This window comes from Phocoena sinus, chromosome 1 (genome assembly GCF_008692025.1).
Source record: "Phocoena sinus isolate mPhoSin1 chromosome 1, mPhoSin1.pri, whole genome shotgun sequence".
NCBI classification, from domain to species: Eukaryota; Metazoa; Chordata; class Mammalia; order Artiodactyla; family Phocoenidae; genus Phocoena; species Phocoena sinus.
This window is the reverse complement of record NC_045763.1, coordinates 43,461,931-43,479,581: the sequence shown is the minus strand read 5'-3', so window position 1 is coordinate 43,479,581 and position 17,651 is coordinate 43,461,931. Positions and strand designations below refer to the sequence as shown.

Below are 17,651 nucleotides of genomic sequence, written 5' to 3'. Positions count from 1 at the left end.
TTATCCCCCAACCCCCAAACCAGGCCTGGTTTCTGTCATGCCAACAGAAAGTTTAAAAACAGGGAGAAGAGCAGGAATAGCTGCCTGCTTCTCTGAGCACAGTGGGAGTACCGTGCGGGGGTCCTTTTGGTTCAGAGGACTTAGTACCATGAATTGCCCCAGGCAGAAACCACTTTAGAGATAAGCTTACCTCTCCACTTATCCCTCACAGGTTAGAAAACAAGTCTTAGGGGGAGGGGATACATCATTCACTTAGTATTAAGTATTATTCTGTCACTCACTCTATGCCAGGCTCTGTATTAATAGATCCAGGTTTCTAAAACACAGCCTAGTGGGGTAAACTGAACAATTAAGTTTGATCCAGTGGGGAAAGTTTCACAGTGGACAGGTAAACAGGTAAACGCACCAAGGGAGAACAGAAAAAGAGCCACTTCAGTTGAGAGCCTTAGTATTCAACAAACATAATCAGTATTGAATCAGTGAATGATAAGCCCAGTGAATGAATGACCAGCATTTAGGATAATAGATATCTGCTTTCCTAATGCATTCCAGGGCTTCCCAAGCAGTTAGAATATTGGTATTAGTTGGTTCTGGGTGAAATTAATGTCAGGAGAGCCTAATATAGTTATTTTCTTCTCTTTCGCCTCCTAGGAATCTATGGATTTCCTGAAATACGTTGTTGAGTGAGTATTGGTTTGAGTTTTCTCTTCGGGAGTTATGTGTTCTTAATAGCGTGAGGGCCTTGAGACCAAAACTCAGTTATTACTAAATCCACAATGGAGATGCTTCTCGTAGTAGGTTTTTTGAGGCCAGTTATATAAACAAAGCAATTCAGATGGGACTGTGGAAGGCCTGACCTTTTCACAGTTTGGAGGTGCAGGTGAGAGGATAAAGGCACGGCCTCAGTAACCCACACTGATTGTTTTGCAGCAAGTTGAACTTCATGCCTCTGGAGCAGGAGATGCCTGTGCAGTTCCAGGTGGTAGAGCTGCCCAGTGGCCACCACCTATGCAAAGTGAGAGCTCTGAACAAGGGTGATGCCAACTCTGAAGTTACTGTATACTACCAGGTCAGTGGCCCCTTTGCACACAGCTGTCCTCATGGCTAAGCCTGGGGGAAGGTCCAAAGTATCTGGGAGAAGTGAGCCTATGCTCTTCAAGGACCTTTTGCAATTATTCTGTGGTTATATGCTTGGGGTCATTTGTACTCTTGAAGCAACTACATTTAAAAATTGTTCCTGTCAGTGAAATGGATCCTTTTTCAATCACAGTGCTTATATTAATCACCCAACCACTAGTCCAGGGGGACAGAGACTGAAGTATGGCTAGAAATTCCTACATGTTCCCATGTCAGAACTCCAAGGAGCAGGAGGACATTTGTTAAAAGGACAGTTTTAAAAATGTGACAAAAATAAACATAGCCAGTCAACCAATACACAGTAAACAGAATGAATACGAGTCATAATTAAAGGTTTCAAAGCACCTGAGAGATAGGATTTATCACCTGTTTTATGGATGATGGATCTGAGGTCCTTCATTTACCTGAGGTCATACCAGCTGGGGGTCGAATTTATACCTTCTGTCCTCAAATTCTGTATTTTTTCCACATAATTCTGGAGAGATGGGATGGTGCTTAAAATAAGGAAGAGCTCTGCAACAATCTCAGTTGGCTCATAGACTATTTTAGCTTGTGGTTAGTCATACTCACTTCTAGGACTATGGGGACCTGTGTCTATCTAGACTGATCTCAGACTTCCCAAACTCTGGGGCTCCTATAGCTGCTGCTATGGTCCTGGATTGTCTACATGAGGAAGTCACTTCTCTGTCTGGCCTTGTGAAGATTCCTGGACTGAACTTTGGGCAGGGCTGCATGGCTTCACCATCACTTTGTCCTTTTCCTGTGTTTCTGGCCCTGGGCCTGAATCTTTCCCTAGAGGCCCAGCTTGCCTGTAGAGCCTGTCTTCCTCTGGCTGTAGCTACCTGGTTTTTTTTTTTCCAGGTTCTCAGCTTATTTGAAGCTGCAATGACTACCAGGTCCCAAACTTCATATATGGTATGACCTGGCCCTGCTTAGCCCTGTCTACATTTCTGGTGCTTAACCCAGAGAGAGTAGTATTTCTCCAGTTTCAGGCAGGATTTTGTATTGTAAGATGGAGTCTGTTGAGGTGCTTTCCATGGATCATCTCTTAGCACTAGCTTCTAATACAAACTGCTTCCCTTGGGGAAAGCACTTCCCTCCTCACAGAGAGCATTTTGAACAGGAAGTTGATACAAGGTTTTGAATAGTTTTGTTGCAATCCTTTCAGAGGCATACAGGAAATCTTGTTGCTGATAAACAGGGCTTGCAGGGCACAGAGGCTTCAGCTTCCTCAGGTGAAGCAGGAAGGAATGGTAATGAGTCTGTATCAGAGGAGCCTGCAAGAGTCTGACTGGGATGCACTGGCAACACTTGCTCGTTGGCCTCCTGCCCTCTTTCATCCTGTTGTTTTGCCAGTCTCCAGGATAGCCAGGATGTGGTCTCCAAGTGTGGTATCTGCCTCTTATGCATTTTTCTTATCAACTAGTTTTGGGTCCGTGTGTGTGGCTGCAGAAGCTCCTATTCATATCCTCTCCATCTGAGGAATAGGTCCAGTTACCCAGACATTTCCTGCTCTCCTCCTTAGGACCTTGAACTGCAAGTACTTGATTTTAGGTTGTATCCTCTGGGTTCTTTGGGCAGGAGCTGACAGGCAGGTCAGGGATTATTTGACTCACCTCCACGTCTGCCTGCAGTTCTGTGCTAGGGCTGGGAGTACAAATCATCAAGCACGATTTCTGTCCTCACAGATCTCCTGTTTTGTGGGAAGGCAGAAAGTATAGCAATAAGAGGGTATGATAAACTCTTGGAAGAGAAGAGTGGGACAGTACTCTTCTGAATACCTGAATAAATGGTTGCTGAGAATAGCTGGATTATTAAAAAGCCCTGTAAGCCACTGGATTTTCAGTTGGTCAGATCAGCTTTTTCTTTCAGTCAGGTGCCAGGAGTCTGCAAGAATACACTCTTATGGAGCTGCTTGTGGTAAGTTGTATAAAGGAGAGTCACGATGTTCATGAGCCCCTGACCCACTGTGAGGACTGGCTTTCTGGCCTTTCTCCCTGAGGGCTAGGGACTTGGGAGTGGTCAGAGATCTATGATTGGTAGGCGAGATGGTTATTTAGTGTTTCTCACCCAGTATGAATATGGACAGGGGGCCTGGGCGATTTAGGAGGGAGGCTGGACTCTGGGGTCATGTGTAACACTTTTGGGGGAAGAAATGGAAGTTTCTCTGCTGGGAGGAGTTGAGCTGATGGTATGTTGAATTACAGATGCACATGGAAGAGCCTTGTTTTGACTTCCTTCGAACCAAGCAGACCCTTGGGTAAGTCTGCTGGCAAGAAAATTGAGCTAAGACCTGGGGCTTACTTTGCAGGCTTAAGTTTATCAAATATCCTGACTGAGCAATCTCTCAGAGCTCTTTGGTCCTTTCATGCCTTAGAGTCGTACCTACTGGTCAAAACTTCTGGAATTTGCATCTTGGACTGTGATCAGGCTCTCAGTTTGGTCAAGCTTCAAGATTAGCAAGAGAAAAAGCTAGCCTGTGGTCCACAGTTCAGTAGAGGGTTGGATACTCTAACCTGAGAGTAAAATACATGTACACGTTTATGGATCCTCTTCCAGGACCTTCAGGTCCAGTAGGGATGAGGAGAAACCCTTCCCACTCCTCTCTGGTGCCTCTGAGGACAGGGCCTAGGTGACTGCCTGAGCTCATAGGACTTTTCATTCTGGCTGTAGGTACCATGTCTACCCTACCTGTAGGAATACATCTGGGATTCTAGGATTCTCTGTCACTGTGGGGACTCAGGCAACCAAATACAAGTGAGTAAACGAGTGAGTAGATGGGCCCAACTATTATTTTTCTTGGCACAGAGAATAGGGACTGCATCCTTAAACCTCAGGCAGCTCTGACCATTTGATTCCCATTTAGTCACAGCTGCAGGGGTTGGCTCATAGATGGCCTGATCCTGGACTTAGCAAGGGTAAGTATGAGGAGTGGGCCCATAGGGCTTGACTCAAGTCCTATGGTGACTGCAGGGCTAGCCACTGCTTCCTCTCTTCAGGCATATCTGAGGACCAGAAAGGCAGAGATGCCCGACCTGGCATTCATGCTACAAGCAAGGTATTGGGTTGGCCAAAAAGTTCCTTCAGTTTTAAAGTAAAAATAAAAGATACATTTTTCATTTTCACCAAGAACTTTATTGAACAATGTATTCACCATTTTTTCCCACTACCTTCTGCCATTTTCCAGGCAACTTCCTGATTCCATCTTCCCAAAACTTTTTATCTTTGAGCAAAGAACTGTCCCAGGTGCCTTTTACAGTCCTCCAGGGAATGGAAATTTTTTCCATTAAGAGAATTTTGGAAAGACCAAAATAAATGGAAATCCGAAGGTGCAATGTCTGGCTAATACAGTGGATGAATCAGAACTAAACAGCCAAGGTGTAACAGTTTTTGCCTGGTCATCAAGGAAACATGCAGTCTTGCGTTATCCTGATGGAGGATTATGTGTTTTCTGTTTACTAATTCTGGACACTTTTTGTCAACCAACTGGACACAGTTGGTCTAACTGGGAGCAGTACTTGTTGGAATGAATCGTTTGGTTTTCTGGAAGGAGCTCATAATAGAGGACTCCCTTGCAATCCCACCATATACACGTCACCTTCTTTGGACGAAGATCGGCCTCTGGTGTGGTTGGTGGTAGTTTATTTCGCTTGCCCCACAATCTCTGTACATTATTGTACAGTATCCACTTTTCATTGCCTGTCACAATTTGTTTTAAAAACAGAACGTTTTCATTACGTTTAAGTAGAGAATTGCATGGGGAAATGTGGTCAAGAAGGTTTTTTCGCTTAACTTATGTGGAACCCAAACATCAACGCGATTAACATAACCCAGCTGGTGCAAATGATTTTCAGTGCTTGATTTGGATATTTTGAGTATGTTGGCCTTCTCCTGTGTGGTATAACGTTGATCCTTCTCTGTTAATGTCTCGATTTGATCACTTTCAACTTCAACTGGTCTACCCGACCGTGGAGCACTGTCCAGTGAGAAATCTCTAGCACAAAACTTTGCAAACCACTTTTGACACGTTCAGTCAGTCACAGCACCTTCTCCATACACTGCACAGATCTGTTTTTGCGTTTCGTTTCAGTTGCGTTTTTAATATGCCGAAAATGTTGCTTTTTCTTCCATATTCAATATTAAAATGGCTTACACAAAAATTCACCAACTTTGATATATCTTTTTAAATGCACACTGATATGACAGCTGTCACAATACAATCTAACAGAATTGTTTTGAATGAAGTGAAAGACAACTAAGCGCTACTAGACCGATCTTATGGAAAAAAACAGAATGAACTTTTGGGCCAACCCAATACAAGGCCTTGTTGGTTCTCAGCTTTGGAATGGTCAGCCTGGCTGTCTACTGCTTCCTGTGAGGATACCAGGAAATCGGGCTAGAGGCAGGGTAGGGGTAGGGTTCTTCACCGTTCCCTTCCCTCCCACAGCTTAGGGGAGAATATCACTTCAGCCTCTTTCCTGGAAATATGCCTTAGCCCTGATTCTCTTCTTTGCCTTCTGCTTGAGACCTGGTCACTGATGACTTGTAATTGAAGGTGTTTTGTTTCAGCTCTGAAGTTGTTGATAAGAAGATAGAAGAGTTTCTTTCTAGCTTTGAGGAGAAGATCGAGAACCTCACTGAGGATGCATTCAACACCCAGGTGACCTTACTATGTTGGCCTGGTCTTCTGTTCCTTGGCCCACCCAAGCCCTCATGACAGCTAGACACCAGTCTTAACAGTGCTGTATGCTGGCTGGTTCTTGAGTTCTATAGCACCCCCCCCTTAATCTGACCATGTCTTCCCAGCTTCATCCCTCCCCATCATGCTGGCAGGTCCATCACAAAGCAGACTGGACAGGGCCAAGTGTGTTCTGAGGGAACTGGTGTGAGGCCACACCTGAGGGTGTCTCTTTCTGATGGTAACAGGTCACAGCTCTGATCAAGCTGAAGGAGTGCGAGGACACCCACCTTGGGGAGGAGGTGGACAGGAACTGGAATGAAGTGGTGACCCAGCAGTATCTCTTTGATCGCCTTGCCCATGAGGTAGTAACACCGTTTTCAGAGTAAGACAGCCCAGAAAGGGACTCCTGATTTAACAGGAGACACAATTCTAAGCAAATTGGTATTGCGTGGAAGAGAAACCTGGGGCAAGTTATTTACTTGCCCATTCCTTGATGTGATTGATCAAATCTTGTTGCCAGACTGGCTTCTCTAGAGCCTTAGGTGGCCAAGTGAGCAGGGTGCTTGCTAATCCTTACTTCTGCTCCCCCAATTTCACTCAGATCCATTTTTAAAAAATTGAAGTATAGTTGATTTACAATGTGTTAATTTCTGCTGTACAGCATTCACTTATGCATATATATATATATTTTTTTTCACTTTTTTATTATATGCTTAGGTTCCCTAGAAGGTTTGGGAGAAAAACGGCTTCTGCTACTTAAAGAAAATTGAGAACTTCTGGTTCTCAATTTTATTGAGTTCCTTCCCCAGATTTAAGGATTCTGTGTACAGGTCTTTGTGACAAATTCTAGCCCAAAGTAATAAATCCCATGGAAAAGAGCTCTGGGCACTGCAATCCATAGCTCTGATACTATAACCCTATGTGGTGAATTACCAAAGGATATTGAAGCAGAGGGGTTATTTAACAAGAGGCTTCAGTCAGCCCAGCTCTTGAGGTTCTGTGGTTTTCCTCTTAGAAGCCAGAGTGTACCATTACCATGTACCTGAGAGGTGACACTAAGGTGTGATGGGTTTGGCTCAGCGTACAGTACTCAGCTGTAATTACACCATCTGCTACCTGTCAGGGTCAGTCACTGCTAAGAAACATGAAGGTGTGTCAGAGGCTCATTTTTATCCTTCTCCAGAAGGTTGGGAGCCAGCTGAAACGTGGAAGAATAAAACGATGTGCAAAAAGCAGAATCAAGGAGGTCTGCCTAGGGTGTTATGTTTAATATCCTTACAGAAAATACACTGTTAGTCTTTTACAGCTTTCTTTCTTTCCTGTCCTCCCTTCCCCCTTTAAGATTGAAGCACTGAAATCATTCTCAAAATCAGACCTAGTCAACTGGTTCAAGGCCCATAGAGGACCAGGAAGTAAAATGCTCAGCGTTCATGTGAGTATGGTGGCCTAAGCTGTAGCTCTGTCCTTTCCAGGGTTGTCATTTAGCACATTTACCATTCCCTGAGTTTAGATTGGTATCAGAGATCCTAACAGGTCCCCAAATTTTGTCAGCATTCTCTCTCACCTCAAGTCTTTGGCCTCTTTCAGGTTGTTGGATTTGGGAAGTACGAGCCGGAAGAGGATGGTACCCCTTCCGGTGAGGATTCAAACTCTTCTTGTGAAGTGATGCAGCTAACCTACCTGCCAACCTCTCCTCTGCTGGCAGATTGTACCATCCCCATTATTGATATCAGGGCTTTCACATCAAGACTTAACCTTCTCCCCTACCATAAAATAGTCAAATAAATGGCAGTCTCATTGGCCTGAAGCACTGTGTATTTAAAAGTGTTTGTTTGAATTTTATGAAGTTAGTTACACTACTACTGCCTTAGGGCTTCCACTGAATTTTTGCACTGGCATCATAGAATTTGTCGTCCCCCCCACCCCGCCCCTCCTGTTGTGACTAACAAACCAAGAGTTACTATAGCAGCTGCAGAGAGAAATTAGCAGGTGGGCCAATGTAACCAAAAAGCTTGCAGGAGCCATCTGAGACGCCCTGGCCTGTCCTGGTCCTCTCAGATTGAGAATCCAGTTCTGTATGACAGGCTTCAGAGGCCCTATGTAATTGATGTCTTCTTAGTACCTAAATGCGAGGTGCTAATACTAATACCTGTGTTGTTGTTTTTAATGTATTTAAAAATAAAGGTAATTCTGTATTGCCCTTCAGAATGAGCCATTTGCTGCTGTGGCATTCCTTTTATTATATTTTGTTTCGGTGTGGGGTGGGGATCTAAAAATAAACATTCTTCCCAAATTCTCTAAGGCAATAAAATATTTTTGGATAAAATGTCGGTAGCCCTATGTGTACTACTTGAGAGTTCAATGAAAACATGCGCAATGGCATTGTGGGGGCTAAAGACAGGACACAGAGCCTAAGGAAAGAAAAGGATGGACCCCTTCATTACTTCAAGAGTCCCTGTAAAAAGCTAGCTCCTGTATTCAAGGCTGCCAAATAACTGGGTTCAAGTTTAATCATAAAAATAATAAAAGAAATACACAAAAAAAAAAGGTTGGAAAAATTACTTTATGAAGGCTTAAGAAGCACTGAGTATAATTAAACTGTAGTCCAGAGTTGGATACAATTTAATAATAGTTCAATTCCAAAATAAAAGTTATTGTAGGTAAGACCATGAAATTTCCTAACATGTGGTTTTAATACGTTGTGCTAAATTTTCTAAAACAACTCAGAGGAACCAATATTTACAGTACATGGCGTATTTATGAAAAACCTGGCATCACCTATATATATGTATATATGTGTGTGTGTGTGTGTGTGTGTGTGTGTGTGTATATATATATATATATATATATATATATATATATAACCCAAGATTATATGAGCTAGGAAACATGTTGTATATCTCAACAGCAATACTAGAGTGCAGAGTTTGAGACTGGGATTTATAACGTGGGATTTGGAAAAGGAGCAGACATCTTGTTTTCAAAACCTGAAGTTTCTTCTCAAGACCGAAGTCAACACTGTAACTGCCACAGAACAGGAAAAAGGGAAGCTTTTCTCGCTTTAATTGTTCATCTGCATCAGAAAGTCCAGTATCCCTGAGATAGGAACCACTGCAATAAGAAGGGAGTGAATAGGTTCTCCCAAAGGAAGACTGTTACTTCATTGTGCCTCCTGCCTGGGTCACCAGGAGCAAACCTTGCATTTCCCAACCTAATGCTTTGCAGCACCGAGACGTTTCAGTAATGGTTCATCATAAACCCAGCATTCTCCATCTTCATGAAATAACTAAAAGAAAAGGGGAGAATTCAGTTACACACTTGCTCTGTACTTCTATAATATCATACCTTTAATTATTTTATGTGCTCCCCCTCCCCCCAACACTGAAATGAGTGTTCATCTCGTTCATCACCATGCTTACTCGGTACTTCAGTATTCACTGAAATGAACAAATGAGTTACAGCTCAGGGAACGGCCGGCAGTAGGGAGACCGAGGCAGGCTTCCAAAGCAAGCTTACCCTTGTCTCCCACTGAATTTCCTTCTCCTTCCTTTCTCGGGCTTCTGCTCTTTGTCTTTCTTCAAGTCTATGCTTGGCTTCAGTTGCTGCATCAATGTCTCTGATTTTTAAGTTGAAAGTGACATCCTTCCAAAGGCTAAAGAAAAGAAGTGAAGGTACTAATAAGTACTTGATGGACAGAGGAGTTAGCAGTCTTGAGAATGAAAGGCTAGATCCATCTAGAATATAACTACAGTACAAGTCAAATGGCTTTAAATGCTGTAGTTCACAGACTATAAATCTTCGGCTGACACCAGGGCACTGGAGTAAAGAACAGAGAAGTGGTCTCAGAAGATTCCAGTGCTAGTTGTCAGAGGAGGAAATACAGGATGGGCAGAAAGCTGGATATATGGTTAGGACAACAGAGGAGAAAAAACAGCTGAGACTGGGATTCCACTTCTGGCTGTACCTCTAACTAGTGATGCAACCTTGGGGCTGTCAGTTCACCTCTCTAGGGCTTCAGTATCCCTTAGTATAAACCAAAAGGGGTATATAGTAAGATCAGATCAGAGGACCTGAGAAATTCTATTTCATGAAGACTCCCCTGGAATTAATAACGAAATCTGGGAGAAGCAGTTTGAATACAGAGAATAAGGGTCAAGAGATGCACTGCAGAGGCTTAAGGCGGGGTAAAAGATTTGGCTTCCTCTCAAGGCCTGCAAAATGATAACTAGACACGTCTGGTCCAAACAACACTTTAAAGTGAAGACTCCTGGGACTTCCCTGGTGGAAAGGGACTTCCCTGGTGGTGCAGTGGTTAAGAATCGGCCTGCCAATGCAGGGTACACGGGTTCGAGCCCTGGTCCGGGAAGATCCCACATGCTGCGGAGCAACTAAGCCCGTGCGCCACAACTACTGAAACCTGCGCACCTAGAGCCCGTACTCTGCAACAAGAGAAGCCACCGCGATGAGAAGCCCCGCACACCACAACAAAGACCCAACGCAGCCAAAAATAAATTAATTAATTAATTAAAAAAATAAAGTGAAGACTCCTAGGAGCTAGAAAAGTAGACACCCTAAGATTCCCGTTGTGTGAGTAGCAGAGCATAAATGTCTATAGATCTCCACTTATAACTATGAGCAGGCAGTCCAGGCAAGCAGACTGTTAACAAGTTAAAGACACAGGCAGGGTTATAGTTTGTACGGTCTTCTTCACTTAAGAAATCCCCTAATATGCTAAACAAAGAACTTTAGTGCATGATTCCCCATACCACTAGAAGATCCTGATTTTATTGTACAAATGGAAGGGGGAAAAATTATGACATTTGAGACTACTAGAAAATTGAATACCAATTAGATATTTGATGATATTAAGGAATAACTGATTTTTAAAAAAAGTACAATGATGATATTGTGGCTGGTGTTTTTTGTGTGTTTTTTTTTGAAAAAGTCACTTTACAGATACATACTAAAATACTCAGAAATGCAATTTTTTTTTTTAAGTTTCTTGCAAACAAAAAAGACCCTAGGGAGTGTGGGTGGAGACACAAGAGGAAGGGGATATGGGGATATATGTATATGTATAGCTGATTGACTTTGTTATACAGCAGCAACTAACACAACAATGTAAAGCAATTATACTCCAATAAAGGTGTTAAAAAAAAATGGTTCTCATGAACCTAGGGGCAGGGCAGGAATAAAGACACAGACATAGAGAATGGACTTGAGGGCACAGGGAGGGGGAAGGGTAAGCTGGGACGAAGTGAGAGAGTGGCATGGACACATATACACTACCAAATGTAAAATAGATAGCTAGTGGGAAGCAGCTGCATGGCACAGGGAGATCAGCTCGGTGCTTTGTGACCACCTAGAGGGGTGGGATAGGGAGGGTGGGAGGGAGACACAAAAGGGAGGGGACATGGGGATATACGTGTACGTATAGCTGATTCACTTTGTTATATAGCACCAACTAACACAACAATGTAAAGCAATTATACTCCAATAACGATGTTTAAAAAAAAAAAGAGACCCTAAAGATGTTTTGATATATATATGATCTCAGTTGGGACCTCACTACCATCTCTTACAAGCCATAAAGATGGTGATAAGTCAACATACACTCTATACTTATTATATGCCAAGCATCATACATAGGCTCCATGTTTTTCTCATTCAGTTCTCACAACAATGCTAAGGTAGTTCCCATTTCAGGAAAGAAGGCAGAGAGGGTAGCTTATAGTCTTGGTTACAATGCAGGTGGTGGAGCTCCATATGAACCCAGGCATTCAAAACTTAGTCTGTGCTCTGTTAACACCCCACTATACAGTCTCTACAACCCAGCCCTGCACCTATGCCTGGCCAATAGCAAGAGCACTGCTGCAACAGCTCTAGTTATGTCACCTCCTTACCAGCGGGATTCGTACTCATTCTGATCTTCCAACTTCCTCACTTTCTTCTTGATTATAGGCAACTTCTTGGTATCTATAAAAACTACATTTTCCTAGAAAACAGAAGAGGTAGATAGATGTTTTATTGTTCACACTGTTTTAGAAGGAAAAGTCAACTCTTCCCATTAACAGATTTCATCATGAAATCCCCACATGTTAGTGATGTAGACAATGAGTTCCATATGCAATCTTCAGCCTAAATTATAATTGTTTGTTTTAAGTCTTGGTAAAGGCTCAATTCAACAGACAGTTTCAATGTGGCTATGTGCTACATGCTTGGGATGTAATCTCTTGGAGAGCTAGACAACTAATCCTAACGTTAAGTACTCTGAAGTGCTTTTTAAATTTCAAATTCTGAGTCCAAAATCCAATTCATTGGCTCCTCCTGTTAATGCCATACCACCTCCCTCCTACCTTAATTAGGTAGTTTGCAAGTTCCTTGAGGGCAAGGACTATCTTACTCATTTCTGTATCCCTGGTGCCAGGCAGTTAATACATTTCTTAGACAAAATCAAACTGTGTATATACAGACACACATGAGTTAATAGTTTAGCACCTCATTTTATTTATAAACACACATACCATACATTCTAACGATATAGCTAACATTTACTGGGTGCTTACTATGGTGTCAAGCATTTTTTTTTCATATATTATTCTTGAGTATTTTAAGGGGAGAGAGGAAAGTAAAAATCATTCTACTACCTGTACTGCTAGGTAAGAGGTGGGAGAAGGAAAAGGCTTGCCCTGAAGAGCTGGCATTAGAGCTCATCCTGGTTAAATTTCCAGATGAAGGAAGCCAGAGTAAGGGATGGGCTACGATTCAATGAAGCCTGAAACAAATGGCAAAACACAGGTTCTTACCCCTGTTGAGTATTTTGCATACATTACACCATTCCATTCCCCTTCAATTGAGCAGAAAGACTTCTTGTCATTTGGAGAACTAGATTAAAAAACAAAAACAAAAACCACAAACATTTGTGTTAGTCTCAAACTGAAATTTCTCTACCAAAGAATCGTGTTAGTGTGACCTACCTACACAGAGCAGAACACAGAGGAGCAACTGTGAAGTCTTTGGTGAAGGCAGCTTAATAAAACTGGATTTCTCAGAGCCAACTATAAGAATGAGGGCCCTAAAGAAGATGCTAATAGACTCAAGATCCCAGAAACTGTGGGTATGAGACGCGCTAGGTGCTGGGACCAAACTAGGGACAGTCCCTGCCCTCGAGCTGTTCACAGTCTAGTGGGGAGACACTGCCATTGAGATTCTGGGTGGCAAGCGCTGTGGTGAGTTCAGGTGAGCACTGGAGACCAAGGGCAACACTGCTAGGATGAGGGTCAGAGAAGGCTTCACTTAAGGATACAATGCTGGAGACCAGGCTTTCATCTTCAGGCTGAAAGGGACCTCTGGGTCAAACGATTTTACCTCTTTTCCTAAGCAAGGATCCCTTCCTCAGAAGCCCCAACAGGTTTTACTTGGACATGACAGTGATGCATATGGCAGGTATGGAACTTAGAAGATAAGCATTACAACAAAGGACAGATTAGGAAGGGCAAGGCATGGACATAGAAGGAGACTAGGAGTTCAGAAACAGAAAAATACACAGGGTAGAGGGATGAAGTTGCTATCAGTAGGCTGCAACTTGCTTCCTCTATGACTTGGTGCTTTGTGTGAAGGAGGACAAAGGAAAAGAAAAATGGTAGGATTCCAAGTTTAGAAGGTTATTGTGCAGTGGTTCTCAAAGTATGGTCTGGGGACCCCTGGGGCTTCCCAAGACCCTCTTAGGTCAAAACTATTTTCATAATATTTAGACATTACCCTAATTTGAAAAGCCCACCAAGCATTCTTTCAGAAGGCAGTCTTTCTATTATAAGTCGCTGTGACTGGCCAAAAAATCTGCTAGCAGTTCCTGTTGCTGCTGGTTGGTTGCCTCTAAGGAATTCTGAGAAGCAGGCCCACCCAGGTCTTTGCTCTGGACGTCCTATTTCCCCCATCTGCCTATTTTAGGGGAGCCGCCGCATTATCGTGGTAACTGGTGCTATTCCCTAACCTCCGCCCGTATTTTCTGACTGCAATAATATTTTGGATTTTACGGTGATCCTTAGTAAACATCTTGTGCTTGTGGTCCCGTCCTGCCCTGCTCAAGATTTTTTTGGAGGCTGATTCTGTCATCCAAATTAAATTATCTCCCTAAAAAACTGGTTAACCAATCCTATGTCTTCCATCTGCGACACTGTTTCCAATAAGGCCTTTGAGGTCAGAGAAAGTCCTGCAGATTTTCCTCTTCTAGGCAGGCTCTAAACCACCCAACTGACTGTTTACCCAGACAGCACAGCTGTCTTCATCTGATCCTAGAGCGTCAAACAGAACCAAGCAAAGATGTGATGGTTACTCTTTTTCCCCAGCAAAGGCACAGAAAAAAGGACTATGAGGGCTTTGAGACACCTCGGTGGGAGTCACAGGGTCTCCTGTATGGGCTAGCTCATGGTCCAATCCAGCAATAATGAGTCAGGCACCCATAATCTGGGTTAGCTAGGAGATCCAGGAAGACTCTTTCAGTTCCCCATTTGCAAGTCAGGTTCCTAGGAAGGAAATCCCACCAATGACCTCAGGTTGTTCTGACCCCAGATTTTAGGTCTCCTCCTGAGATGGGATTTTAGGAAGAGACATGACACACAAGATGTGACGTAAGTTTACAAAGACAGAACCATTAAAATGGTCAATTCCTGATGGAAGTTACAGTTCAAGACAAAAGGAAAAGTATTTCAGAGAAGCAGAAGCACCAAAGCAGAAAAACAAAATACCTACAAAATCTCAGCAGTAACTCTGTGCTTCTTGCCCCCATAGAAAGGTTTAGTGTGGAAGACGATATTGGCACTATAGCCAGTCTTGGAACAATTAATATTGCATTCTCCGCCTAGTTCCACCCAGGGCACTGTGAGGATAGACCTGCAAAATCAAAAGTTTCAGGTAAGGCTGACAGTTCAGAGGAAAGAAAGGAGGGGCACAGCTTAAGGAACAAAGGAACAGCAGGGTCTGCTGCTTGCTAATCAGAGGAATGCACACAGCTCTACTTGCCTTCCATAACCATTGGGGAATGTGAGAATGTAATGTTCATCATGGTCTAGACACGAGACACAGCCTGTGGAGACAAGAGATGGAATTTCAGCTAAGTAGTTGACGGAATCTCCATTCAGTTTAGGGAAAATCAATCTTGCATCCCACCCCTGCTCTCACCCCTAATACACATGCTTCCCTGCAAACAATGACATCCAAACTGGCTTTCTGGGGCCATTTACTCTTACTAGATAGGTGTCCAGCACATATTAGAATGACATAAAATTCTATTAACACTGTAGTCCACCAAAAGCCCCCAGACTTACCCTGTCCTATGTTGTGCACCCCAATTGACATCCCAAGGAATTTTGATTTGGTCCAGATATGAGCATTGAATTGTATCTTCTTGTTAAAGCACTCAGCATAAAAGGCTGAAACTGAATAGAAATTGTTTTCAATTAGTGCACTACATAGCCATAGTCCCCTCTCCAACTCCATTAACCCAGAGAAAAAACTGGCTGCATGGGGAAAATCCTTTACCCCTCAAAGAACAGCCTTGAATGTAGTCAGAAATTACCCACCTGTCTTTTATACCCTGTTTCCCCCAATGCAAGCAACCGTTCAGGACCATGTGGGCAGGAATCTCCCTGAACCATGAGGCTATGACCAATCCCAGAGGCTTAAAAACAGAGTCTGTCTGTTCTTCTGGTCAGCAAGCATGTTCCTGGCCCAGCCCCAACCTGGGCCCATCCAGTATTACCAGTCTTAATGCTGCATCCAGCAAATAACACGGGAGGACACACCTTCTTTCCACTATGCCAGGAATAAACTGTGCAGAAACTACGTCTTTTTTATATAAACTGTCTTCAGAGTTGCTGGGATCACTAGAGCACAGCTCATGCTGTAAAGATGACTTCAGAAGCACTAAAAGGTGGCTTCTCAAATCCCTTCTTTTTATATATCATTAAGCAGTGAAGCCTAATAGAGTCTTTGGAACTTATACCAGGAACAGATATGAGGAACCAATCCTCACAGGATTGGGAAGATACAGGTGGCCATAAAACTGACCGTACAGTGACCTCAGTTATGGAGCTCTTTATGACCCTCTTTAGACAGAACAGTTTGAAAGTGGCTACTGCCGAGGAGCTCTGTAACTTACTGGGTGGATGATGGGAAACCTGCTCAGCCACGAATGTTACGCTATTCTTGGAAACCCAGGGAACTGGTCCTTCTGAAACTAGCTCCTGCAAGTAAACATAACATCATTTTCTTTTGACGTGGAAACAAATGACAGCGCAGAGAATCTAATAACTGGAGTCTCTGCCTCCCAAGGTGGTTAACTGCTCCCTCCTCTACACACCCAAAACATCTCATATATACTTTTCTTGTAGCACTTATTCTACTGGAATTACTGCTTTGTGTCAGTCTCCCTAAGTCTCTCTGACTAAGACATTATTGAAGGCAAGGACCACGTGCCTAACTCGGCCAGGCCTGGCACAGAACAGGGACTTATCAATGTCTGCAATATGAACAAGAACAGACACATTGCTTCAGGAAAGGACTACATGTAATGTGTCATTCGGAAAGGGAAAAATACAGAGAGTTATTTTTAAGGAGAGATTATTATATGAAAGCCAGTGTGGGCCAGGGGCTTATTTTTTTCACCCCTAGAGGCCTTTTAGCATTTATTTGGGTCTTCCATGTTGGTTGTTTTCCTCAAATCAACCCCCAAATGTTGCAGCCCTGTGGCTCAGGTCTCAGTTAACTGTTCTTCTCTAGATGTCTTCCTAGATGATTCCACCTAATCCCAGGGATTTAAGTGCCTTCTAAATACACTAAAATCACTGAAAGCCCCGTCTCCATCCTAGACCTCTCTCTCCCTTGAACTCCAGACTCTTAAATTCTAACTCCCTACTTGACAGTTCCACTTACATGTCTTTATATTTTATACTTTATATTTCATTTTGGAGTTCTGGATTTTTCCCTCCCCAAATCCAATCTTTTCCTCTTTAGTAAATGGCACCAACCAACTGCTGAAGCCCACAAGCAAGGATTCATCTCTGACTGTCCCTTTTCCCTCACCTTGCCCAATCCATCTAACAGCTCTGCCTCCAAAATATAGCTTGAATCAACCATGTCTCTCCTGGAATAATGCCAAAGCCTCCTCCTTGCCAAATGCCAAAGCAAGTGGTCTCCTTGCTTCTATTTGCCCCTTTCCAATTCATTTTTCACAAAATAATTATAATGACCTTTTCAAAGCAAAAATGAGTTCCTGATAAGCCATAAAATTATCATTATGGTCCAGGAGGACTTTGCACAATCTGATTTCTAAATTTCTATCCTCATCTCACGCCACTCTTTCTCCTTGCTCACTGTGTTCAAAATATACTGATCCAACAACACTGTTCTTCTACGGGTGGTAAACATGAGTGCCTTTACCATTATTATCTGCCTCCAAATAAAATGAAATCTCGAATCAGTATACTAAAAGCTAAGTACTAAGTATCTAAATACTAAGGTAATTTAAAATGTCAGTGGAGAACTCACCACATTCTCTTCAGTATCATTTGGTAATGTCCAGTGACACTGAAAGATCTCGCCCAGAACGGGGTTGTACGGCTTTTTGGCAACCGATCCTTTCCTTCCTGCGTGAAAGGCTGAGAGGTACCATTTTACAACCTGAACCATTCGGTCTCTGGCATCCTTCTGGTCACTAATACTGCAAGCGAGAAAGACAAAATTTAACACCCTGGACAGCACCCTCAGCATGGTCCACCCTAAGCCAGACTAAGAGGACCCAGTACCAGGAGCTACCTCGGTCTCTTTTTAAAAC

General features: G+C 43.1%; 2 protein-coding genes across 8 annotated transcripts in view; one reads left to right on the top strand and one right to left on the bottom strand.

The window, feature by feature from the left end:
- The window catches only part of NRDC (nardilysin convertase), a 99,725-nt gene extending 91,690 nt beyond the window's left edge, over positions 1-8,035 (top strand). Inside the window, 9 exon segments of the mRNA XM_032650566.1 lie at positions 652-683; positions 931-1,069; positions 3,010-3,057; positions 3,345-3,397; positions 3,811-3,894; positions 5,707-5,797; positions 6,064-6,180; positions 7,161-7,250; positions 7,406-8,035. Of these exon segments, the coding sequence (XP_032506457.1) occupies positions 652-683; positions 931-1,069; positions 3,010-3,057; positions 3,345-3,397; positions 3,811-3,894; positions 5,707-5,797; positions 6,064-6,180; positions 7,161-7,250; positions 7,406-7,603 (852 nt within the window). The 3' untranslated portion in view covers positions 7,604-8,035.
- Positions 8,036-8,361: 326 nt separating this feature from the next.
- Positions 8,362-17,651, bottom strand: part of OSBPL9 (oxysterol binding protein like 9) — a 178,747-nt gene continuing 169,457 nt past the window's right edge. For 3 of the 7 annotated variants that reach the window (XM_032650568.1, XM_032650569.1, XM_032650572.1), the window contains 9 exons: positions 17,366-17,537; positions 15,978-16,062; positions 15,145-15,255; positions 14,840-14,903; positions 14,570-14,710; positions 12,625-12,703; positions 11,722-11,813; positions 9,335-9,470; positions 8,865-9,104 (listed from right to left, as the gene is read on the bottom strand). In XM_032650568.1, coding sequence (XP_032506459.1) covers positions 9,030-9,104; positions 9,335-9,470; positions 11,722-11,813; positions 12,625-12,703; positions 14,570-14,710; positions 14,840-14,903; positions 15,145-15,255; positions 15,978-16,062; positions 17,366-17,537 — 955 coding nt within the window. In that variant the 3' untranslated portion in view covers positions 8,865-9,029. Of the gene's footprint in view, positions 9,105-9,334; positions 9,471-11,721; positions 11,814-12,624; positions 12,704-14,569; positions 14,711-14,839; positions 14,904-15,144; positions 15,256-15,977; positions 16,063-17,365; positions 17,538-17,651 lie in introns of all 7 variants that reach the window. The other 4 variants (XM_032650570.1, XM_032650571.1, XM_032650567.1 and 1 more) reach the window with 3 other exon arrangements.